The 26414-nt window shown below is 34.5% G+C and overlaps 1 protein-coding gene and 1 long non-coding RNA gene across 2 annotated transcripts; both read right to left on the reverse strand.

Annotated features, from left to right (window-relative positions):
- Nucleotides 1-1687: 1687 nt before the first annotated feature.
- LOC132636329 (glucan endo-1,3-beta-glucosidase 12-like) lies at nucleotides 1688-4034 on the reverse strand. Its single transcript, XM_060353147.1, has 2 exons — nucleotides 2537-4034; nucleotides 1688-1962 (listed from the first exon to the last, which is right to left on the reverse strand). The coding sequence occupies exons 1-2, from the start codon at nucleotides 3933-3935 to the stop codon at nucleotides 1928-1930; spliced, it is 1434 nt and encodes a 477-aa protein (XP_060209130.1). The 5' UTR covers nucleotides 3936-4034; the 3' UTR covers nucleotides 1688-1927.
- An 11573-nt stretch (nucleotides 4035-15607) lies between these two features.
- On the reverse strand, nucleotides 15608-16831 carry LOC132636330 (uncharacterized). Its single transcript, XR_009581183.1, has 2 exons — nucleotides 16645-16831; nucleotides 15608-16554 (listed from the first exon to the last, which is right to left on the reverse strand). It is a non-coding gene; the product is annotated as an uncharacterized LOC132636330 (long non-coding RNA).
- Nucleotides 16832-26414: the final 9583 nt, after the last annotated feature.

A 26414-nucleotide genomic window follows, 5' to 3' on the forward strand; every position in this document is an offset into this window, starting at 1 on the left:
ACACCATTCTATATTATATATGTACTACTTATACATTGTTTATACACCTACATACTATATACACTAATTAATAGTTGGTTCTTCTTCTCTTCTGGATCTCGATTTTCTTTTCCTCTTTTTGTTGGAGATTCTTTCTCTTATTGATCCACGTTAATCGTTGTAAAAGTAGTAGGGGTGAAAGCTATGTTGATTTTTTGTGGTTGCTGGGCAGATTGTTTTTTTTTTTTTAATTGAGGATTACAGATGTTTTCTTGGTGCCGAGAGGATGTGTGATGGTGGAGATAAAACTGCTGTGTTGTAGTAGTGATGGAGATCAAGTCTTTTGCTTGATGAAATAAAAGGTTGGCTAGACGACTGAAATAAAATAACTTGGCTAAGGTATTGTCATCTTCTTCTAGTATGAACATTTTTTGTAATTATCCTTTTCGAAAATAGACGACTGAAATAAAATAACTTGGCTAAGGTGTTGTCATCTTCTTCTAGTATGAACATTTTTTGTAATTATCCTTTTCGAAAATAGACGACTGAAATAAAATAACTTGGCTAAGGTGTTGTCATCTTCTTTTGTAATTGTCCTTTTCAAAAATCATTTTAAGTAAAAAAATTAAAAATAATTTTTAAAATTAGCTCATTTCAACAAATTGGCCAAACATGTTATTAGTGTTATTTCTTTAATCACCGAAAAAATAATAGAAGCATTAAACGAGTTAAGCTATAACAATTACTACAATAATTTTTTTTTTTTTTTAAAAAAAACAGCAATAGAGTGTGTTGGCCGCCCTACCTAGCAAGAGCCTTTATGTTTTGGTGTAACCAATAAATGGTTAGGCTTAACTTTATTTAATTAAGAAGAAGAGGTGAAATCTTAAGGAGGAGAATCAATCAAGAAATTAGCAAGCTTTTTTGCCCGCAGCTGGCTAAAAAGCTCGGTGGGGTTTGCTTAAAATTTTCAGTAAGACTAGTTTTGGAAAAACAATTCCAACACTACTTTAAAAGTTTTTCAAATTATGTAAAAACTTAACAACTTCTTTCTTAGTGTTCCATTGAAAAAAAAAACTTTTGTTAGAAAATCAAACTTCTCTTCAATATTTTGAAGCAAACGACTTAAAATAGATATGCTTCCCTTCAATATGATAATTATAATGATTAATGGTGAATATACATGTCACTATTTGACGAGTAATTTTGTTGGTTTATTCTTTATTTATTTTCAGCTGATGAGCACTTGTACTTTTATTGTACGGTGAAATATTAGTTTCACTTAATAGCTGGCTATTAAAATATAGACTTCACATTTGTCCATTGACATAGCATATTTCATGTCCGAATTAATTTACGCGCTTCAGCTATTCCAACATTGTTAATCTATTACTTCTCATTAGTAATAGATTCCAACTATATCGAATTTTTTTATCTTAAATTTAAATAAGCGAAAACAAAATTACCGAATATTTTTTATAACGTTTTTCTGAAAGCTACCTACTCAAGTGGATCCAAGATATGAAAAGGAAATCAACTTTGGCCGGCATCTAATATATAAAACAATGAAACAACATCTAAAACAATTCAATACTATTTAAATAAAGTAGGTATAATTACATATGAAAACTTCAAACGATAATAAGACTTACCGAATATTTTTTATAACGTTTTTCTGAAAGCTACCTACTCAAGTGGATCCAAGATATGAAAAGGAAATCAACTTTGGCCGGCATCTAATATATAAAACAATGAAACAACATCTAAAACAATTCAATACTATTTAAATAAAGTAGGTATAATTACATAGAAAACTTCAAACGATAATAAGACCAAACCGTCCACCTACGAATTATATACTAATACTAAAATAATACAACTAAGGAAAAAAAAAGTCGACTCCTGGTCCCTTATCCAATAACTAGGACCATTTTGCATTCTCAACCAATCAATATCCTGTTGGAAACTTGCAACTGCCATAATCTGCAATAAGAAGAAATCACACTTTAGTTAATGCCAAAAACATAATTTCTGCAACAAGAATGAAAATGTGATTATTTTTTTTTGTTAAATTATTAATATTTATTTACTACCCCTTTAATTAATTTAATTTTCTCCCAAACAAGTCCGTTGTGAATGCGAACGACATTGTAGGCAGGCTATCATTGTTAATTTTTTCAACAGAAAGAATCCTAATAATATCAGAATAGAATTCAGATTATATTTATTTGGTGATTGTTCACAACCAGTGGATAAGATTAATAAACAAATAAATGAATAGACCATTTACCTAACGGATAATTACAGGTGACAATATGGTAATTATATACACCAAATAACAAAACATCATCTATGTATTCTCCAACAACTCTTTTAATTAAATATTTAACATTTTAATTAACATATTTTCACACAAGTTGGAAGAAAAGCAAATAATATTTATTTTTATTTTTTTATAAGAAGCAAATGATTGAATACTTACTAGGATGTTGAGTGACAACATCCTAGTAATATTTATTTTTATTTTTTTATAAGAAGCAAATGATTGAATACTTACTAGGATGTTGAGTGACAACATGGGCTGCTCCACTGAAATCGCACGTGCCAGTCCCACGTGCTTTTTTCTGATAATAGCTATTGAAGGCATAAGAAGCGTGTGCCTCAAGTGAATCCGGATTGTAACACGTGGCACCCGGCTGAATCGGATGGCAATCAGCCCCACCTTGACCACAAGCATAGTCCAACGCCGCTTGCAACTTCTCACGTGTCGCTTTTTCATTGGCCACGCACCACGTGTTCACCGCCTTACTAGCCTCCACATCACCAATCGGCGCTGGCAACGGCGAGGATGTTGGAGCCGTTACCACCGTGCTTTTGCTTCCGTTATTCACCGTGGGGGCCCCGCTCTCTAGACCCTCTTTGGTAAGCGGTATATTATAAACCCTCTGTTGATTAGGATAGAAAAGCCCGTAATTCCTCTCGGAAGTGGGCCCGGGCTTTTGATTCTCATTGAACAAAGCGAATAAATAGACATTAAGTGGTTCATTGGGCTTTAAAGGGGTCCCACTTCCAGTAAGAACTCTTCTTACCAAATTGCCATTGTAAGCAGCAGCATTGGCAGCAGTTGCACCAACCTCGCTTTCATCACCTTTACTAGGCCAGCCAGTTTCGGATATCGCCATTGCCACGTCATCAAAATTCAAAGCTTTCATCGCTGCGTAAACCGCATCTATTTGGGCCTCGAAAAGGCTTTTGTAAACAAGCCCATTTTTCGGGTCCGTTTGGCCTTTGTTATCGCGAAACAAAGCGTAGTCCAATGATATTGTGTCCGTATTCGCGATATACGCGAAAAACGGGTAAATATTCACCATAAGGGGTGAACCGGTTTGTTTAAGGAAACTCAACATGGGTTTAATAACAGGTTCGATAAGATCTGGTTTAAACGAACCGGATGATGAAGGATAGGAATTTCCCAAAGCACTAAGTGCAACAGGTGAAGTCACTTTTATTTTCGAAGCAACGTTGTATTTTACGAGAGAAGAATAGACATTTTTCATAGCAGGTACCAGAAACCGGGTGGTGTTATTCGGATCAGCGAAAACTTCGTTTCCAACAGCGATAAATTCAATGAGGGTTTTCGGGTAATAAGAAAGAATGTTGGATTGTATCCATGAATCAGTAAAAGATTGTTTAGAGGCTGCATCCGAAAGTTGCTCATTAGGAAGGGCAACAGTAACGGATATATTCGAGCCAGAAAGGGACTTAAGTACATTGGAATCAGTATCGTAAAGCTTTACTTTGTTAACCCCTTGGGTTTTGAGAAGCTGTACAACTTGAGCTGGAGATGGAAGATTATTAGCAATTCGGCCATAATTAATTCCAACGGATCCCGAATTCGCAATGGAGAGAAAAGAAAGTAGTAGAATAAAGAGAGATGGAAATGTAAAAGTGGCCATGCTCTTAATATGGGGAGAAAAGGGAGAAATGAAATTTTTTTGGGGGAGAAGAAAGAGGAGAGTATTTTGTGTTTTTGGTGAATGTGGTTGAGTTTTTATAGAGAAGGGAAGTGGGAGTATTTTTGGGGACGAAAGAGTCGTGCATGTGTAAATGGGTGGTTAGAGGGGTGCTAGTGGTTAAAAAGTAAACGGAGTGGGTTGGGGAGAAATAACCAAATAGGGTGAAAATGGGGTCACCTCTACAAGTTAATTTAATTTGCTTAAGTATTTAAGGTATATATACGATATTAAAGATTTTTTACATTATGAAGTTAAAGTTATAGTTACTCCTTATTTTTAGTAATTTATAAATTACCTAATATTTATCAAAAAGTTTTACTTATAATTACCTTAACAAGTTTGATTGTTTGAACATATTTTATGCAATCACCTTATAAAACTTGAATTCTTTCCATAAAATGGTAGACTTCTTCTACTATTTATTTTGCTTTTGTAGCTTCTGAAATGGGGACGGAAGAGGCCGTGGAGGTCTAAAAATACTATTCATTTCATTAATTCAATAGGGTAGTCAATAAATATGACTAGTAGAAGTAGTTTACTGTGGTCCATTATTGTCATGGACTCATGGTATTATACGTCTCAATTTATAATAAATAAATTTTCATATTTAAATATAGATTATTTAATTCACGAAAAATATTATCATCAATTAAAATATTGTCAACCATGCACGTCCAATCTATATTGTACGCACTACCGATTTCTGCAAGGCGCTAGTGAAAAATAATTAAATAACTACTGTATATATTCATTAGTAGACCGGCAAATCATAATCATTGGCGACAAATAACTACATGTTATATCTATCACGATTAACAGTATATTTCGAAATTATTTTAAGAAAAACTATATCATGCCGAATGTTGAATGTGAATGTAAAAGGAGTAATTAGATGCATCAGATTCATGAACTTTGAAAGAATTAATTTATTAATTACAGAATAATGAGTGGCCAATGAAGGAATAACAGATCATGTTGAGAATTCAATGAGGTAATGAAGTAGGAACTACAAATTAGTTCAATTAATGCGGCACTTCTAATTAAGGCGTTAACTTATACTCCATATATTAACAATATAAACAATACTTATCCTATCATTGTGGTTTAACATATGATACCAAGTTATTAATTAATATTTACCATAATATTTACCTGTAATTACCATATATAGAGATTGATTATAAAAACACTGTTTAACTTATAAAAGCATAGAAATTAAATTCAATTAATTATTGTAGGCACAGTACCAATTTAAAAACCTACAAGCTCGGTCAGTTAATCTACTATATATTTGGCCACGTAGTTAAAAGAAAATATTAATTAAAGTCTAATTAAATGTGTCTCCACTCTTCGCCTGAGATGTTTCATGTAAACAAAAGAAGATAGACACTGAGTTGATCCTATATTTTGGTGGCCTACTTTGACAATTTCTTTGGTTGGTTGCCGATCGCCAAAAATTTAAATGCTGGTCCTTTAATTCTATTAAAGAAAAAACAAGGAGCTAACTGGTATATTAACTTAAAATGGCTATAGAAATTTATAAATTTCAAATTGTGTTTAGGAGTTGGTGCTATTAGTGTATCTTTTAATGGCCATTGTATAGTGAAAGAATGCACTACATGTAGAGTTTTCTTGGAGTGAATTATATAGCACGAGACTGGTAAATACTTACATGCATTTAGTGTTTATATTAATAAGAAAAATTAATTGTTACAATTGAAAGGAAGAATAAATATCACTTACAAAAAATATCTCGTGGAAAAGTAACTAACGATGTCATAATAACGAGTACAAACAACTCACAGAAAATGCGGAAAAGCAACTAACGATGATTTCTTTCCCCATTTACCACTAAATGTCAAATAGGGGTGTAATGATCATATGCAGTTGAAAATAGAAACAGATTTTCAAAGTGGTACTCCCTCCGTTTCATCCTAAAAGATTAAAAATATTTTTATTAACTTATTCCTAATCAAATTTTACCAAGAAGAACTACTTAATAATTCTTAATTATGTAAATAAGAGTAATTTTAAAAAAATAAGATCATTTTTTTTTTTTAAATCCTAAAGCGTAAAACACTATTTATTTAAAACGGAGGGAGTAGTAAGGGTAAGGGGTTGGACGTTTCCCCAATATGAACGTTGGACTTTTGCCAGCTGTAGCTGCTTAATGATAATTAATTGAAAATTGAAATGATAAAATTTAAAGAATCTAAGGCAGTAGGTGACCAATTCCCAACCCCACAACCTTGTATACGGTGTGTATCCTCTTAAGTAACGGCTCCCAACAACATCATGTCGCACACTGATTCTATGTTGGAGTAATAAAACTCTCAAATCCTGTCAGTGTCTCTATCAATTTCTGACACAACGGCTTCTGAGTTCATACTATTTTCAGACATTGCTTAGCCTCTTTGATTTGATCAGAATAGTAACATGTTGGATCCAACGTACATAAAAGTATTCTGTCCGTTTTAATGTGATTATCTGATTTTGACTTATTATGGAGTTTAAAAAAATAAAAAAAGATTTTTGGATTATATGATCTTAAACTAAATATATGTAAAATATTTGAAAATGTTCTTTAATTTTTTAATGTTAAATATGTCAAGTGAAAAGTTGAAATTAAAGAATTGTAATTTTTTTTAACGGACTAAATAGAAAAATAAAACAAACAAATTGAAACGAGAAAGTAACAAGTAAAGTATTATTTTTGACGAGAATTTGTTCTCAGCTATCGTTTAGATCAACTATTATGAATTGTCTATTAAAGCAATTTTTTTCAAAAGTGTTAAATTATTATTATTGTAAGTGCTGCCGAAATTGTAAACCAAGTATCGACGATTAAAGATCACACAAATGAGGTATGCAAATTTAAAGCAGAATTCGTCAGACGAGAGATTCCAAGATTATGGGTTGACGATCAATTCCGTCGAGAATTCACTTAAATTGACTTTTTGATTTATCTAGTTTACTGGTTATAACGTTAACTTTATTCGTAGAAATCTTTTGAGTTCCTACTAGCTTATTTAGCTTAATCTAATGCCTAGATCCCGACGAAATTAGAGATAACGTCAATGCATATGTAATTTCATTATAGCGACTAAGCAAGACAAGTCCTTCGACTTCCTTGATTTATTCACTGAGCTGTACCAAATCTTCTTTATCTTCCTTGATTGACACTCAGTTCACCTTGCCTTCTTTAACTTCCTTGGTTGATAATCAAACTATCTTTCTTTTGTATGTCCGGGTCTTTATTTTTACTGTAAAACGTGCACAATTAGATATGTCATGGTTAAAAGCATACTCTTAACACATTTGAACTTTATGTCAAAATATCTGAAATGCAGTCAATCATATTTAGCCCATTTTGTATATTAATTCGAAACACTTAGGGCATGCAGACGCAATAAATTTTCAATTTGTGAATGTAATTTTCATTTTTGATGCTTAGAAAACTGATTGAGAGTGATCATAATCATGTTTATAATCACAGTCTATACATTGTTGGTTCAATTCAAATAAAAAAAAAATCAACAATTCCGTTTTTGAGATTTTTAAAAGCTTCAAAACTCAAAAATGAATTTTGCAATTTGTTGAAATTTTTGACCATTGATGCTTGGAGTTCTCTAGGAATGTAATTCCGAACTTGTGGTTAAGATTTGAAGCTATTTAATGAAGGTTTGAGCTACTTGGTGATACTTTCGACCTTGGGATGGAGTTCCATGGGTTGAAATTTAAGACGAAACTCAATTCATATAAATTTTATAATAATATGTAATTTTGTGTGTGTATAAACACCTCTTATATATATATATATATATATATATATATATATATATATATATATATATATATATATTATTTTTACACTTTTATACAATGTTGATACATTCTCTACAATGAGTATATAATCTTATATAATATTGTATACTAAATATAAACACTATTATTTTTCCATAAGGAATTATACAGGTATAAAGTTATAAACCAAAAATATAACTACATGAGTAAAATACATTATGTTGGGTCGTATATTTTTGAAAATTTTCCAATAAATTGTGTTTTCATTAAGGAAAGTGAACATCCAGAGATTCATAACTTGACTTTCGCCGACATCTTCTGTAAAGCTAGAACTGATTTGTAGCAAAATTCACTGAAACATTTAGGCATTTACCCAACACCTGAAGATTGGGGAATCCACGTGATAGAATTTCATGACACACACTTCAATATCTAATTTAGAACCAATTATTCGGACATTTGTATTCCTAAACATTGACAATATCGTTTGAGAATAATGGGTCGTTTGGTCCATTAGCTTTTTTATCGAAAAAACAAAAATTAAAAAATTAAAAGAAGGTAAAAATTGACTTGTATTGAGTGTTTACATCAAATCAACATAAGTTATCATGATTAAATAATTTAATAAAGTAAAAATAAATATTAATTAATTAAGATTAAATAGAAAATTCTATATTCAAATACATGCATGTATTAGTTTGGTGGAAAACCCCAATGATAATTTTTTTATCTTTAAAAGAAACGAAATGGAGAAAAGGAGGACACGTCGCTGAAATTAAGTAAAAGAGCATTTAGTCAATTTAAATGTAAGTTTACCAAAAAAAAAAAATGCTAAACTAAGTATTAAACATAGACTCTGAAAATCTCTAGTTGACAGGGGTCTAATACTTGTCTAATTTTTTTCTTTTTGTGTTAAGAAAATATTTAGTTAATTGGTATCAATATGGCTTCTATTTAGGATAAATGCCTGCTTTGATATGATTAACAAGTTAATTTTATCAAACTCTTAAACAAAAAAATAATTTACTACTTTTAGTTATTTGCTTTAGGTATATATGTAACGTAAACGTAAAGAAAAAACCAATGCAATTTCTCAACAGTCAACATTTAGTTTTAACTAAGGAGATGCAAAGTAGTTAGATTAGACTTAGCATTTGGTAAGATGTTTCACATATGCAATAGGTAATAGTGAAATGTGGGGAGAAAAAAAGCAGAAGTTCATTATTGTTGTGTACATGCCATTTCGGCTCCTCAAGGTTTTTCACATTAATTTGCTCTTTAGTGTAAAGATGCTAATTATTGGAGTTTGCGACTTTTCTAGCACAAAAAAAAAAAAAAAGTTGAACCAAACTAGTAAAAAAAAAAAAAAACACATTAATAGGTTTCACGCACGAAATTCGTGCGTGAAGCAGTTCTTCTGTTTTTTTTTTTTTTTTTTTTGGTGTTACCTTTCAAATCACATTTTTTTTCATACTTTGGGCAAATATTAGTCATGTTTCAAAACCCCAAAATATCAATATTTTATATAAAACTTAATATCTTTTTTTGCGTACATAATGTCGGCTCATTACATCAAGTCCACCTAAACGTTTGGATCGTCGTTTTAGGGGTTCTAAAGTGCCCCGAAGTAAGTTTTGAAACTTGTCATATTTATAGGGTTTTGATTTAAATGTTTTATTATATTTGAATGTACAAATATAAATATTTGATTTAATAATAATTCATCCAATACGAGAGGTTTATACTAATTAAAAAATAATTCATTCCATTTAATTACAATACTAATTCAAAGCAATACAATAATAAATTATAATAATAATACAATCTTCAAGTTCTAAAGGCTCTATTACTTCGAGACGTGCTTGTACTACCACGACCTTGTTGCCCACATGAGCGCTTGTCATGGCCATATTGCTTACATGTAGAGCACTTGCGAGAATAAGTTCTTTCACTAACATCCATTTGATTGGGTCTACGACTCCGTGAGTTAATGCCCAATTTTCTAATGTAATCCTTGTTAGCAACCATCGAAAACGACTCGTTTGGCCAATAAGCTTCATTACCAAGTGGGTGGAATTGGCCGGAATATGCTCTAAGGTAACTGTGGACCTTGTATTCCCCCGCCACATAACTTGTTACCGTTTTTCTCATTTTCTCGAAGCACTTGACAGCATGAGAACACGACATGTGGTACGTTTGCCACTTACCGCAAGTGCATGTTCTTGTTGCCTCATAAACGGTATGCACGTTTCCACCCTTACCGTTGCGATAACCCGTCCTAACTTCATGCACATGTTGAATTGGGTCATACTCGGTCATTTGGTGATGCTCACTTTTTTTTCTATAATGCTCCATATTTTTGAAGGGCTTTGGCATTCATGTCCCGTCGTCGGCTAATATCGCTCTAGCCTGCCTTGTCCTAACAACAAATCGCTCCACAACCTGCTTGAAAGTCATTCTCACCATTACGGTGACAGGTAGTCCTCGAGCAGATTTCAGCAAGCCATTGAAAGACTCTGAGCTGTTTGTTGTGAGCATGCCCCATCTTTTGCCTCTATCAGCATGAAGCGTCCATTTTTCAACTTCGAGCTTCCTCAACCAAACATATGCGGGTTCACTCACTGCCCTGATCAGATTCATTTTTGCATCCCATTTTCGTTGTTGATGCTCCATCGCAGCCCCCCACATCAATTTGTTTAGAGTGCCATTGTGAAACGTTGATTGCAAATTTGCCTTCAAGTGCCTTAAACAATAGCGATGGTAAACAAAGGGAGGCTGCCACCCCGGTAAATTAGCCATATTGTGCAATATGCCTTTATGACGATCAGACAACACGCATATGCCGGTACGATCCTTAATAACATGAATTTTCAAATGGGTCAAAAAGATCCCCCATGTGTCGTTGCTCTCGTTAGCGGCAATTGCAAAAGCAAGAGGAAATATTAACCCATTGGCATCCATTCCCATTGCAATTAGGAGCTTGATGTTGTAGGCACCATATACATGCGTACCATCTATGGATATCACTGGTCGGCAGTGAGCAAAACCATCAATGCATGGTTTGAATGTCCAAAATACGAAGTTGAAGATTTTACCCTCTATAAGCCGCCACTCTACAACAGTACCATTATTAAAATGTTGTAGAGCTGTCATATACCTTGGCAACGATTGAAAAGAAGTATGCCAATTTCCAAAGACCATCTCAAAAGCGCGTCTACGCCCGATAAATCCCTTTCTGTTGCTTATAGTTTTACTATATACGGTTTGAACGTTTCGAATACAATCTTTGATGGGGATCCTGCACAAGTTTAAACAAACAACATTTAGTAATGATCTTTTAATCGATATAAGACATATAATGTACTAGGCAGGATAAGTTACCTTGGCGTTTCAGCAACGTCTTTAAGTAATACTTGAGCAATCATGTTTGTATCTAAACTATAATGATCTGCTCGATTTTCTTCCATATCACAAGTGTGTCTTTCGCGGAATTTTGTGATAGCCCACATACCATCAAGCTTAACAATTCCCCGAAGCAACCACTCACAGCCTTGATACCGTCGTTTACCAACTAGTCTCCATATCTTTGTGTTTGACTGATCAACCTTAAACTCCCTCATGTCCTTAAAATAATAAATTTTGACAGCCCGTTGCAATGCCTTTTTGGATGCGAACAACATTCCCTTTGCAAAGTAACATCGATCTTTGTTGAGATCTTTTGGTTCAATCCAGGTTTTTTGGCGACTATCATCATCTTCTCTTGTGAAGACAAATGCATCATCACGACCCTGCAGGCTGTCAAGATAAGGGATATTGTTAGAATGCTACTGAACTGGGCTTTCAGAAGTTGGGTTTTCAGCCATCGGTGGTGGTACGTGGTGGTGCATTGGTTCTTGTTGGTTTTGGCTTTGAGGAATATTGTTGGTCATACCAACTAGAACATCATCATCATCTTCATAATTGGTTACCTCTGCATTATTAGCTATTTCATCGTCATCACTTGATGATGACTCATAATAATTAGGAAAATCTTCATTATCAAGTGCATTCATCCTCCTACACGAAAAGTAACATATTTTAAATGCCAACATCATATATATATATACAGATAATTTAATATCAAGGTGATGAACTTACTGTCGTTCATAAGCACTGTCATGGTGTGGAGAATGATCAACTCCACCGAACTGAGAGGATTGACCAACATCCATATTTGGTAACATTGGCGAGTTTTGAGAATAGTTCCTATAAAGATTTGAAAACTTGTTATTTACCAATTCATACAACAAACACGTGCTACTACACATAATAATATGAAAAATCCATATTTACCAATTTTCATTGTAAGCTTGATTAAATTGCTGGCTTAGATTTTCCAGCGGCACTTGACCACTCAAAATGTCTCCATAAGAACTAAAGTCCCCATAAGTGTTACCATGAATAGGCTGGACTTGAGGGACTTCTTCTCGAGGTATCTTTTCAACATACATCTCAAGAACATTAATGAATACTAAATTACGATATTCTTCCAGCGATCCCAAATAATCACTCAAAGATTCATCATCGTTGATATTGTGCATGCCATAACGCACTACACCGTTTGATATTGTTTGTGGATATCTGCCAGTTATTGAGATTCCAACCTCAGTGGGTGTAGTTTTCATTCTTTTGTGCATGTAACTGACTAGTGTTTCATAATTTAAAGTTGTTGGAAATTTAACATGGGCTTTTGGTTTGATACTATAACGAATGGAGTAATTGTCCTCGACGATATCTCCATCCCAAAATAGTGAAACCTTAACAGTTGAAGCATTTTGAGACATTTTTTCTATGAAGTTTGATTTTTTTTGAATGACTTGTAAGACTTAGACTTATGAAGTTGATGAGTTTTTCACTCGTCAAGCCTTCAAGTTAAATAGACCACTCAAAATTGTAATGCGTGGTGTGTTGTCAAATCAACACTTAGATTGCGCATTAAAATGGTGCGCAATACAAGTCGTGTTAAAACGGTCAAATAATGCAGCAATGTATTGTCAAATCAAGGCTTTATGTGTCATAGATTCCTGAAATTGTCATGCGTGGTGTTACATTGCGCATTAAAATGGTGCGCAATACAAGTGGTGTTAAAATGGTCAAATAATGCAGCAACGTATTGTCAAATCAAGGCTTTATGTGTCATAGATTCCTGAAATTGTCATGCATGGTGTGTTGTCAAATCAATACTTACAATGCGCATTAAAATGGTGCGCAATACAAGTCGTGTTAAAACGGTCAAATAATGCAGCAACGTATTGTCAAATCAAGGCTTTATGTGTCATAGATTCCTGAAATTGTCATGCGTGGTGTTACATTGCGCATTAAAATGGTGCGCAATACAAGTCGTGTTAAAACGGTCAAATAATGCATTGTAAAATCAAGGTGTTGGGGGAGGGAGGCCTTTTCACGCACGAAATTAGTGCGTGAAAGGATAAAAGCCTTCGCACAGTTTCTGTGCGTGAAAGATTAATTTTCCTGACACTTTAAGATGTTAGGCCTCCTGAATTCGTGCGTGAAACCTATTAACGTGTTTTTTTTTTTTTTTTGTACTAGTTCGGTTCAACTTTTTTTTTTGTGCTAGAAAAGTCGCGGACTCCTAATTATTGGGTTCAATCTTAGATAATTAGTTGGAACAGTTTCTTTTGTCATTAGGCTAAGTATTTATTCATTTTTTTATTTTTAGATTCTATGTGCCCCTCAGTCAAATTATAAACAAATGTACAAAAAAAGTCATAATTCTAACAATCGACCTGTTATACTCTATCGAATAGATCATCATAAATAGATAAGGTAAAATCTTTAAAATGTGAGAAAAATAAGAGGCGCTACACGATCAATATAAGACTGACCTTTTGAGTTTTAACCAAATTCGGGATAAAATTTTCATTGAAGCGTCATATGTACGGTCAAACTTATCTATAATGACAGCGTTTGTTCGAAAATTTCATGATTGTTTTAGTGAGATGCTGTTATGTATGTAAATTGGCGTTTCATGTTTAGATCTCATTTAGCCGTTGTAAACAAAAGTAAACAAAAAAATATTTTTCTGTACTTTTTACGTTATAAACAAAAAAAAAAAAATTGTTAATTTTAAAATCTCAATTGATTTTCATAGTTCATTAATTAAAAATTGAAAAGACTAATAAATTACTCATAATTCCATAACTAGTTGTACTGTACCGATAAAGAATAAAAATCTAAGGAACATATACATTTAGAATTAATTAAAAGTATGACGTAAGAATTCGACAATTGTAGGTTTTTTCATAAATTCCAGTCTCTTAATGATAATATAACACTTGAATTGATGAAGATTTTTGTCCAAACTTTCGGCATAGGAGAATTCAATAGCTTTCCTTTGAAGGTTGTCTAAAAGCTTTCTTTTATCAAGCAATAATATTACTAAAATATCTCCAAATATGATTCAAGCAGCTCTTTAAAGAGTCAAATTGAGATTTTTCTGAGGCAAGAAACGGAAATATACATATAGCGTCAGCTCCTGTCTAAGAGCTTAACATTTAACTCTTCTATCTCACCCCAAATAGCAGTAGGTTGAGGCTCTTCATCAGTACTTTTGTTGTCACCTTTTGAATCTGTTGTCTCTTGTTCTTCTACTCAAATGACTTGTGCAATAATCTCTTCATCAGTGTAAATTTCAAGGATTGGAAGTGTTGCGTCAAACTCCATATAAATGGTAGCATTCTTTGCTTGATTGGTGTTATGAGATGAGATTTGGGCTATAATTTTTTTCTTTGAGCTATTCCTACTTGAAATTTACTATGTGCTTAACATTAATGATGATTACCATAAATATTTTAACATTTTGTATACGTAATATATTTCTTACAAAATAATATTACATAATATTTGGGTATGACTGTTATAAAGAGGTTATTTTACAAAGAATGTACTGTTATAAAGAGGTTATTTTACAAAGAATGTACTGTTATAATGAATGTCACTACTGGTATAGGTAGAATGTTGTTATAGAGAAGTAAAATATAACATGAAAAATCGGTTTCGAAGAAAATTAGGCCGTTATAATGTAATGCTGTTATAATGAATGACAATTATAGAGAAGCTTTACAGTACAATTAGCAATCGATGTTAAAACCAAATCCAAAGTCAATGAAGTCATCGAATTGAAACTCAACAGTTGATTAAATTCGAAATTTGTAAAACTTACAATTAGAAAAAGGGAAAATTAGAAAAACAAATGAGAAGGGGAATTAACTAATTCCAACCCCAACATATATAAAATGTTTGTAATATTTGTCCTCATAGATGCTAGTTTAGAAGTCAGTAAATCTTATACTAGTTGCTTATCTATAATAGACTTGAGGACTACAAAATACAAATTCCGCTTAAACCTTTAAAGAGCAGGTGGGGGAAGTTGAGAAAAAATGAGAAATGCCAGAAGGTTGATGACCTATTCATTCTTCCTTTTCTTGTTGGCATTTTATTGAAATGGGTTCAGCCAATTGACTTTTTTTATGTTTTATTACAAAAATATGATTACAAAGATCACTTCATTGAAGTGGTTGGCGTTTGACATTCCTTATTTAAGAATCTTTATCCTTGTTAGATAATTAATTTACATGATAAATTTCTAGCCCGAACATATTAATAGGACACGCAAAAAAAAAAAAAAAATGAAAATTAGCAGGATCAATGAACATACTTGTTTGAGTTATATCAAACTAGAGACGAACTAGGAACTTGTTAGGCCAAACTACCAAAAAGACTGCTTATTTTGAAAAGTATTTTTGTCAAAATAATTTTTTAGAAAAGTATATTAGAGAGAAATAATTTGTATTTGGTCAATTCGTTTGAGAAATGCTTTTTGAGTATTTGATAAGCAGATTATGTTTGACCAATTTTTTTAAAAGATATATTTGAGTGTCAAATTACAAAAAGGCTCAAATATAAAAGTTCATTTTACAATAAGAATTTATCTAAACCACCAATTGTTGAAACACTTTAAGACATTCTTACAAATCAAAATGAGTCTTGACTTTAATCCTTCATTTTTAGTCTTAATATCATGCTTAAAACCTCTTAGCTATCATATTTCCCTGTCTCATAACAATCAGGATGTTTGAGAACACATTTAGGCACATTCATACAAAGGCAGGTTAATAAATTTCTAGAATTAGACTGTGAGATCAACAATCAATCAGGCAAAGCACAAACACATAATTACTATTAACAGACTCCTATTATCACTGAAACAATACTGATATATATATCTAGACTAATAGAAAACTAAAGCAAAGCAAAAACAAGATAAGGAGTTACCTTTTTCAGTGCAGCCTTGGTCAAGAATGAATTTGAAAGTTCCTTTGTGCTTCCAATCCCCTCCTCAGCCACCACACAATGAAACAAAAGCAAAAAAAAAAAAAAAAAAAAAAAAAAAACTAATGACTCAACTTCAAGGCTAAGTCTAAAACTTTTTGCTAATAACTCTAATTTCGAGTGTGAATGCTCAAAATTTGGTTTTCCTCCTCTTTTTTCTCCGAAATGGGGTCCTATTTATAAGAACCCCAAATTTATAGAAACCCTAACAATTTCGATGAGGGACTTTGTCGAAATCTTGAAAGTTTATGCCTGAGTTTATATCCTACAGCTACGATTTGGACAAAACATCAGATATACAGCTGGATTTTGACCAATTTTCGTCGATCCAGTTCATACCCTTACAAGCCAATAGGAATCGAGGCTTCAAAATGCAATACAACAAAATTCATTAAGGAAATACAGTGTTTGACTATAAAATGAGTTAAAAAGTAAAAAGAGAGGAGAGATATACCGCATTTGGGCTTCATTTGGTGAAAAAAGGGCGTATTACGAAGGGAGCATTAATTGCTTTGCCATATTCGGCAATGGCAAGGCTTGGTTGCCTGAAATTTTGCCATAACCAATGATTATGACGTCATGAGAGAGAGAGAGAGAGAGAGAGAGAGAGAGAGAGAGAGAGAGAGAGAGAGGAAACGAAGGCGGAGCTAGGGTTAACCGCCTGATTGAGAATGGCCTAAGGGGTCGTTTGGTTGAAGAGGGAGTATTTATATTTTTGACGTTGGGCCGGGTCACTCCTTATTGGGCTGGACCCGACCAAAATAAAAAAAGGGCCTGCGTTTTTGTGTACACACGCATATATACATACTGTATATTCTTATGTATACACATGTATATATGTTGTATATATGTCATATCTAGAGTCAATTTTCAAATATTGCAAATAGTGAAATAAGGATTTTCATTTTAGCATATTCGAATTGTTTTGGCTATAATCAAATTAAACTCCAAAAACTAAATGATAATCAAATTAAACTCCAAAAATTAAATGAACTCTAACTTAGACAATTAACTTCCTAAAAAATTCAAACGCGGTTTGTTTTACCTAATTAATCTGAATCCCTTGGCTTTGACGGAGTAAAATACTCGATGACTAATTGCATTTGATTAAAATAAATGACTCGTAATTGTTTTGTCCTTTTTTTTTTTTTGAGGAATTAAATAGGTATTCTCGAATTTCTTGAAAATTTACAAAAAATGTGAAAATTATATGCGGTTGTTCTTTCGTTGGTGTTTTGCCAAATGCAATGGCAAAATATCACCAGTACAATTTAAAATCCTTTTTGATTTATGTAATGCATATCTTACTCCATCCGTAGTTAGGGAATTCTGAATAATTAAATAAAATTATCAGAGGTCAAAAATTAAGTGTCAACAATTTAACCTTTAATCTTTCCAACACTCACGAAACATGAACTTAAACTCTTATATACTCTAGATGAACATGTATAATCCCATATAACCTCGAAGATAGTCCCGCTCTCCAAGTCTACGACGATTAACTCACGGTGAAACTTAATGTATGAAAGTACAAGATGTAACAGTTCTCATGTGATTAGATGGGATTTGGTGATGCTGGATCAAAACCTTTCTTATGAGGAGGAGCCAGTAGATATCGCGGACCGGCAGATTCGCATGTTGAGATCCAAGGAAATTGCTTTTGTGAAGGTCCAGTGGAGAGATCGTCCGGCGGAGGAAGCTACTTGGGAGACCGAAATGGATATGAGGGCAAGGTACCCTCGATTGTTTGATGCCCCAGGTACGTCTTTTCTCCTTTCTTGTCTTTTATGTTCGAGCACGAACAAGTGTTTTAGTGGTGGATGATGTAATGACCCGTTAGGTTGTTTTGGTTATGTTTTCATTTTTGCCTATTTTGCCCTTGTGGACCCGCCCCTTTGCTTGTTTTGGGTAATTGTGTAGTGCGTGCGGTTGGCACAACTCCCGAGATAGCCAAAATCTCATAAGTTGGAAAAGTTGCTAAGTTGAAGAATCTTTAAGTGATTAGGTTGACTTGAGGCATCAACGGGGGGTATTTGTGTCATTTTGGGAATTTCGGCTGCTCTATTATTCGGAACATTGAATATAGGCTATTCGAGTGTTTCGTTCAGTTCCCGAGGGTCTTGGGGGCATTTTGGTCATTTGGTTGGAAAGTTGATTTTTGGCCGTTCGGGATTGACTTGGTCAACGAGACCTCTTTTGGGATTTTCAAGTGCCCGAGTGAGTTCGTAGCGCGGTTTTACATGTTCCTGCATATTTGGTTTGTATCAGGGAGGTTCCGCAAGAGTCTCGGGATTTTAGGTTGTGAGAGTTAAAAACCAGATTTTTGCTGTTTCTGGCGTTTGCTCAAGCACGAAAGAGGTCCCACCCCTGTGGACGCTCTCCAGCGAGAGGAGGCCCGCAGAAGCGAAGGGCTGGTAGTTTGACCTTGGTCCGCCTCTGCGAAGATTTTGCAGTAGGAGTGAGTACGTAGCCGCGAGCGAAGCTTCGCCACTACGAGCATGGGATATTTTAAGGGGTTCCACCTCGGTGAGGAATTGTCCGCCGATGCGGGTTCGCTAGTGGGAGCTCGAGTGCGCAGGTACGAATCGGTACCGGTTTTACAGGTACAAGAGCATGTCTAGTAGAGTTTTGTGGATCGGTACGACGTGCTCTGTACTTATCTGCGAGAGGCTATAGGACATTAGAAAACTTCCAATTCTTTCATTCTTTCGTGCTACTTCATTAAAATTGGTATCTAGTCGATTCCAATTAGTATCTGAATTTCCTTGTCTTATTCTCCCACAAATGGTGGAAACTCATTCCTAAACTCCTATGCGAGCGGTTTTGTTATGACATGGCTTGGTATGGTACGAGATATGTCATCCTGATTCAGACGCGTGACTAAGTTCAGTATTCGACTAGGACTAGAGGTTTCAGCTATGTGGGATGGTGGTTAAGACTCATTCATGGTGGGGGTTTTCTTGTGAAATGTGAGAGATGGTATAAAGGGTCACATGATCTCCATGCTTTCAGTGTTGGGTTGCTCGAAAGTCGCATAAGTGCATTTAATACTTAACAAGAATGATTTGTTAGGGATATGATTGGTTTTGGGAATAAGTTTCAACTTCATTAGGGTAGTCTGATGGTGTGTGTGGCACGAGTGTAAGTTCGGTAAGGATAATCGGATTTGGCTAAAGTATAGTGATCGCGTATAATAAAGAAGAGAAGTTGAGAATAAGTACATGAACGATGAGTTTTGTGGGAAACGTTTAGCGAAGTAAGATTTCTTAGGGTATTTTGGTATGAGTTATTTTCGTGATAATGGGACGGAGGTGTAAGGAAGAGGATTTGGATAGATTAATCTCTGTTATTAAGAAGGGAAAAATTGGTACCTGCTGTGTTTGTTAGGATAAGGTTGCACTTAGTACGAGAGTGGATTTCGTGTTCGGTCGTGAAAAGTTAAGTTGGACTTGGCCATGATTATATAGTAGTGGTTTGTGTGTTCTTTTAAGAAAGTGGTTATCGGTTCTAGATCAGAAAGCAAGGTTACTTGTGACGAGTGGTGACTTAAGATGTTAGGAAACTGTGGTCCTGGTCCTTCAGTAAAGGGTATGTTCACCGAGTCTTTGTGTTTAAAGGAATGATAAGGATATTGTGGAATCAAGAGCTTGCTTGTTTGAGGATTGTGTTGCGGGCATGCATGGTAGAATAGACATAAGGGTTCAGTGTCGAGTTGGTATGTTTGGTTATGCCATTGGCCAATAGGAGCCGGTGGTTGACTAATAAGAACGACTTTAGTGTTTGTCAAGTGCAAAGTTTTAGTACTCCAGGAACTATTGTGTGTTGCATATAATATTGGATTAGGGTCGAGAGTCGTGTACCTATTGTGTAAGTTCGGCTAGTTCCTACTACTATTGGTGTTACTACTCTGTTGAGTTGGTCGAGTGAAAGGGATAATCACGCGAATGGTTAAAGGTGTTCCGATTCGACAATTAAGGCAAGAGGTGATTCTTCGTGGGCGAGTAGCGTTTAAAGGCATTGAAGTGGTAATTTAATGATGAGGTTCAAATTAATTCGAGTTGTAGAGAACATTTCAGAATCTGCGTTAAGGGAATCTGAGTAAAGGCACCTTGGTGTATATACTTTAGAGCAGTAGTTGGACTGTGTATGTGATATGCTGAATTTAGAAAGTTTTCAGTTTTAGAGTTGAGTAAGTTAAGGGAACTCTAGGGTGTAGAGTGTGTGACAGGCTACTATCTCCAGGATTTACTCGGATAGTTTGCAAGACTTATGATTATATGGTATTCTATTGAGTGGGTTCGAGAAATGGTTAGATGGCGATGATGATTGTGATTTGATTGGAATTGGGAAATTAAAAAGTCGAGAAAAGGTATAGTTGATAGAGAATCGGTAAAATAAGTACATCTTTGGGATTACTTGGGTCAGTATATGTTGTGGAGATGTTGCCTTACATATTTCAGATGAGGTGCGATCGTGAGTACGCTTAAAGAAGGGAGTCTACAGAAATGGACTAGGTGATATGACAGAGTTTCGTAAGGCTTCGTGATCAGCGACTGGTGAGAAACAAATTTCAGGTAACCGATATGTTAAGGCTTATGGAAGTGGCTCGTGTGATACACAGTTGGATAATTTCATAACACTCTACAAAGGATGAGTTAGTGTGGGTTAAAAGAGAGGAATTTTTGAAATCCCTATATTATGAAGGTTAGAGTTGTATTTTCGAGATGAGACCATATTCGTGGTAGTGTGTTATGTTATGGGTGTTCCTAATCAGATATCTTGAGTAAGCATTTTTAGAATATTAAAGGACTAGAATTAGTTTCTCTAGATGGGTGATAGGACTGTGATTGGTTTCAGAAAGTTTTGAGTTAGTTCGAGTGGCTATTGGTGGTATTCAAGGGTTGTTGTAACGACCATTTAGGTCATTTTGGTTGTTTTCTTTTTTTTTTTTTTTTGTTTGCATATTTTGACCTTGTGAACCCGCCTCTTTGCTTGTTTTGTAGTGGGCGTGGTTGGCACGATTCCCGAGGTGGTTGTAATCTCTTAAGATTGGAAATTTGATAAGTTAAGGAATCTTTAAGTGTTGGGTTGACTTTAGGAATCATCGGGGGTATTTATGTCATTTTAGGAATTTCGCCAGTTCTATTAGTTTCAGAACGTCAAATATAGGCTGTTTCAGTGTTTGGTTCAGCTCTCGAGGGTCCTGGGGGCATTTTGGTCATTTGGTTGGAAAGTTGGTTTCACCTGTTTGTGATTGACTTGGTCAATAAGACCTCTGTTGGGAATTTCGAGTGCGCGAGTGAGTTCGTAGCACATTTTTACATGTGGCTGTATATTTGGTTTGTATTGGGGTGGTTCCGGGAGGGTCTCGGAATTTCGGTTGAGAGAGTCAAAAATTAGATTTTTCTGGTTTTGGTGTTCGCCACAGGCTTGAACGAGGTGATACACTCAAATTACACCTATTAATGGTATAACGCGGACGTTGTCAAATATAGTAACCCAACGAGGTTGGGGTCGAATCCCACAGGGAATATGGTGTGAAAAGGTTACTAAAGTCGTAGGATGCTTAATTTAGGTCTAATGTCTTAATCCGATGATTTTGGTAAAAGTTGGTTGTTAAGGACTAATAGCTAACTAGTTGCTTTGGATGTGTAATTTAGGATAAAAGAAACCAAGGTTGTGTCCCCTTTCGATGATGTGTATGATCATGGGTATTGATCTCGATATACTTCTAATGGATTGCTATATGAATGCACTTAACCTCTATGCTAATCTCTACTATTTCCCAATAAATAAAGACTATTTCTTTCTATGATTTTCCCAAATATAAGAAAGTGATATGAAGCGCGGTTAACTATGCCAAGTAAACTCTTCTTATTCCTAAGTGAATTTATTAAACAAAGTTTAAAGTTTTGAGTTCTTGTTATTTATTCTTACCAATCCTAATTAATTTCCCAAATAATTAAAGGTTTATGGCTCTAATCAATGTTTGCAACTATTAATTATGAATGAAGAATGAAGAATAAATAAACCCTAACAATCCATTATGCGTATGTCAATCACAAATCCAATCACAAAACACCCATCATTGGGTCACAACCCTAGTAAGGAAATTTAGCTACTCATTGAAAAAGAAGAACAATTAGAATTAATTGAGATCATAATGCTTACGAATTGATTGCTTGGTATTGAGGAAAAAGTAATTGCAATTGTTTGTAATCCAAAAGACTTCCAAGACTATGAGTATTTAGTGCTAAGAAGAATAAAAACTGAAATTTGATGTCTCTCGTACAAGACACCTATCTCAAGAATTTATAAGACACTAATTTGTGAGAAGTGAAAAGGCAAAATTGTCCGTCGGGTCCATTCTACGGACCGTAAAACCGTTATGCGGCCCGTCAAATTGCTGCCCTTCAATCGTCAAACAGTCTCCTGCGTCATTCTACGCTACACTTTGACGGACCGTCAACTATTATACGGTCCGTATAATTGTTCCGCAGGATGGATCTTCGATGTACTGCTTACTGTAACCATTATACGGTCAATTTGACGCTCCGCAGAATGTTTTGCGTCCCGTCTAATTGCTCCGTCAAACTGCCTCTTCAGTGATCTTTTGTTTTCTCCACTTCTTTCTGCATTTTCACCTAATTCTCCAACTTTTGCCATCAAAACACTTAATAGCTGAAATCGAATAAAAAACACGTAAAATCACATAGACTTGCTTAAAAACAAGTAAAACTTATAGCCGAAAAGCATCAATTGTGGCGTAAAATCACGCCACATCACGGGGTCCGGCCCCTGCGGGCGCGCTCCTGCGAGAGTAGGTCCACAGGAGCAAAGGACAGCTGGGTTGGCCTTGGTCCGACCCTACGAAGATTTTCTCGCAGGTTCGTGTGCACAGCCGCAAGCTGAGCTCCACCGCTGCGAGCTTGGAATATTTTGTGGGAATGCGCCGTGGTGAGGTCTCTTCTGCCGGTGCGTGTTCGCCGATGCAAACTTGGGTGCGCAGGTGCGCAATTCACTGAGCAAAATATGATTCTTGTTATACCTCATTTTAATCGGGTCAAAGCGGAGTACAACATATTGGTGATTCCTACATTATTTAACTTAGGAGTCGTCACCTAATTATTTTAACAGTGAATTATGACACCTAATTATTAACTAAATAATGTTAAACTCAACTCCAATTTTAAAGGTCTTATTAACCTAACAAATTCTAGGTAAGGGTTCTAAATATCCTAATGGGAAGGTCTTCAGCATCCATTAGAATTCGTTAAAAGCGGTTACCGATCAAACTTAGGGTTAATTAAAAAGGCTAAGATCCTGAACGTCTAAATAATTTAAAGTAGTGACTAAAAGTGGGTACAATAGCATAAATTTGGTCATTGAAAAGTAGAAGTAGCAGACTTGAATACATTATTTGTACTTAAAGGAAATCAAATTTGTACGGTTGAAACTAAAGAAAATCGTTTATAAAGTTTACATTTTTTTTAAAGTGGGTCAAACGCATCTATCTGCCCAAATATGAGCGCAAAATATAACTATGTTTAAGAAATAAGCATTGGATGAGGACTGGATAACATAATCATTTTAGATAAAAGTATTTATATCGGCTTCATTTTTCAAAGATCCACGTTTTGCAAAATCACTTCCTCGTTTGAAAGTGTTGTTAATGACTTCACTAATATACTTGACACAGAATCCTCCAAAATGAAACCTCTGTCCAAATGTCATGTTCTATGTCAAAAAAGAAAGTATTCCTTGCTGCTGTTTAAGGATGAAAACTCAGAGTAATATTCTAGTGGTTAATCTTATAGACAATCCGAGTTTCTAGAAGACAAAGAAAACGACAAACACATAATTGAAGATAAAATATTTATCACATCAACACAAGTAAAACGAGCAATATAAATAGGACAATCATTGATCACGTTCGGCTTTAACAGAAGGACAAAATCCCCTCTGTAATTTGAAGACTGGGAGGTGGGAAGATCAGTGTGAATGTGCGGACTCGATGAGTAAGGATATATGACGAGTTGCGACCCATTGCTGTAGGCGGAGTTTCATTTGAAACTCTCATACTCCATACGGATGTACATGTAAAAGCAAAATAAAGAAATTAGAAGATTCCATACTTAACAATAGATAGAAAGGAAATATATATATATATATATATATATAAAATCACACACGAGGCAGAGTAAAGTCGGAAAGACGACATGTACTGCACATTTTCTCACATTAGTTAGGAATACCCCTTAGCCTATATTAAAAAAAAAATCTATCATACTCAAGCAAATGTAATTTACCAGAAAGCACTTCAGCTTTGTTTTTATGAGGATCCAGAGAAACATTATAAGGGGAGTATCTATTTTATACTGTTAACACGTATTCAATAAATGAGGTGAATATCTAAAGTGAAATATATGTGTACACGGAATCTAAGATAAAAAGGGAACAACAGAATATATTATTATCCACATTTTGCTATATTTCAGGGTTTTCATTTATAGGATAAACCTCATATATAAATATAGTAAATTTCAAACATAGTAACATAGGTAATCATATCAGATGAAGAACACATATTAAAGACTTAATCTACTAAAAATGATATTCCACACAAACTCATGGGTAAAGCACAATACCTAACCCTCACAGAAGAAAAAAGAAGAAGCACTCTGTGCTTCAATAAAAGATCTACGACACATTCAACTCAAAAATTACGAACATATTCCAATAAATTTAAACCAACACTGTCAACAATCATTGTGTAATCAAATTTCAAAGAACACCTAAAATTAATGATTTTTTACATGTCTCAATATAAAAAGAAAAGGTTATGATTTTACCACTTTGTGGTGCAGTGCACGGGGACTTTTGATCTCCGACTCATCCTCGAAAATAAACGATGCTCAGATTCGAGATAAGAAGAGAATGAATACTAAGTGCCTTGAGAAAAATGGTAAGAAGATAATGCTTTCAAAGAGAGAAGTGACGGCCCGAAAACTTGTTCCCTGTTGAGATATAAGATTCTATTTATAGGAGGATATTAGGGTTATTTTGGGCGGGATTTTGAACACCATGCTTGAGACTTGGTCAACACGACCGTTTGAATATGAATGTTGGATTTGGACGTCTTGCCCGAAATGGTGAGACCTTGACTGGAATGGAGAGATTTGTCACACCTTGAAGCATGAAAAGGGAAGATGAGATAGAGACGTGCCTAGAAAAGTACCCTTTGCACAAAAATGGTGAAAACAAAGTTCACTTTCGGCTGAAGGAGTTTGGCATTTTTTCTGAGAGAGGAAATGGGAGAAAGCGGCCAAGAGGCGCTGCTGTCCTTCACCTAACGAAACCCTAGATGAATTAGGATTAAAACATGACTTAATAAGGTCCATCAGATCATTTTTGACATTTTTATTGAATGATCGAGACTGATTCTTCAATAATAGCTTTAGAGGGACTTTTGGGTTGATCTAAATTGGCTTAGGTTGGGCTGAATATTAGAGCAAATTTGGGCCGCAAATAACTGAAAATATGGGCCTTGGTGCGGACCTTTCCTTTCTTCCTTTAATTTCTTTGATTTGTAAATTTAAATTAAAGACACTTTTTAGTTAATTATATATTAGCGCGTGCTAAAATATTACTTAATATAAAAACATATTTATTAATACTCAAATAAAAAATAAAATTATATGATATCGTAATAGTTGCGCGATAATATTTATAAAGTTTAAAAGTAAGTAAATGCTATCTCGTCTAATTGTATAAAATAAATGTGATGCTTAAGATGTTAAAAGTTATCATGATGATTATAATATTAAGTGGTGGCAGTATAATAATAATAGGCGGTGGTCCTGTTGATTCTCTTATTTGGGTACTAGGTTGGATTTCTGGTTCCTTAGGTGCTTTGTCAAGTTTATCAATTATTTGGGATCGAAGCTCTAGATCTCTAATAATTTTTAATAGATCCATGAGGTTATTATCATCCAAGACATTAATACTAGTTTCCTGAAATTGTGAAAAGAGATTATAAAACTCATCATCTTCTTTTCCCTTACTAGTACAGGGCTGTCCTATTTGACAAGGAAGACATTCATCATCTAAACTGGTTGAAATATAACTTTCATTGTCAAGGACTCTAATATCTTCTTCTGATGAAGAATCGCGTGATTCATCTGACTCAAAACTTGAATTTTCTGGTTCTGAATTCAACAAGAA

Source organism: Lycium barbarum, chromosome 4 (assembly GCF_019175385.1).
Source record: "Lycium barbarum isolate Lr01 chromosome 4, ASM1917538v2, whole genome shotgun sequence".
Lineage (NCBI taxonomy): Eukaryota > Viridiplantae > Streptophyta > Magnoliopsida > Solanales > Solanaceae > Lycium > Lycium barbarum.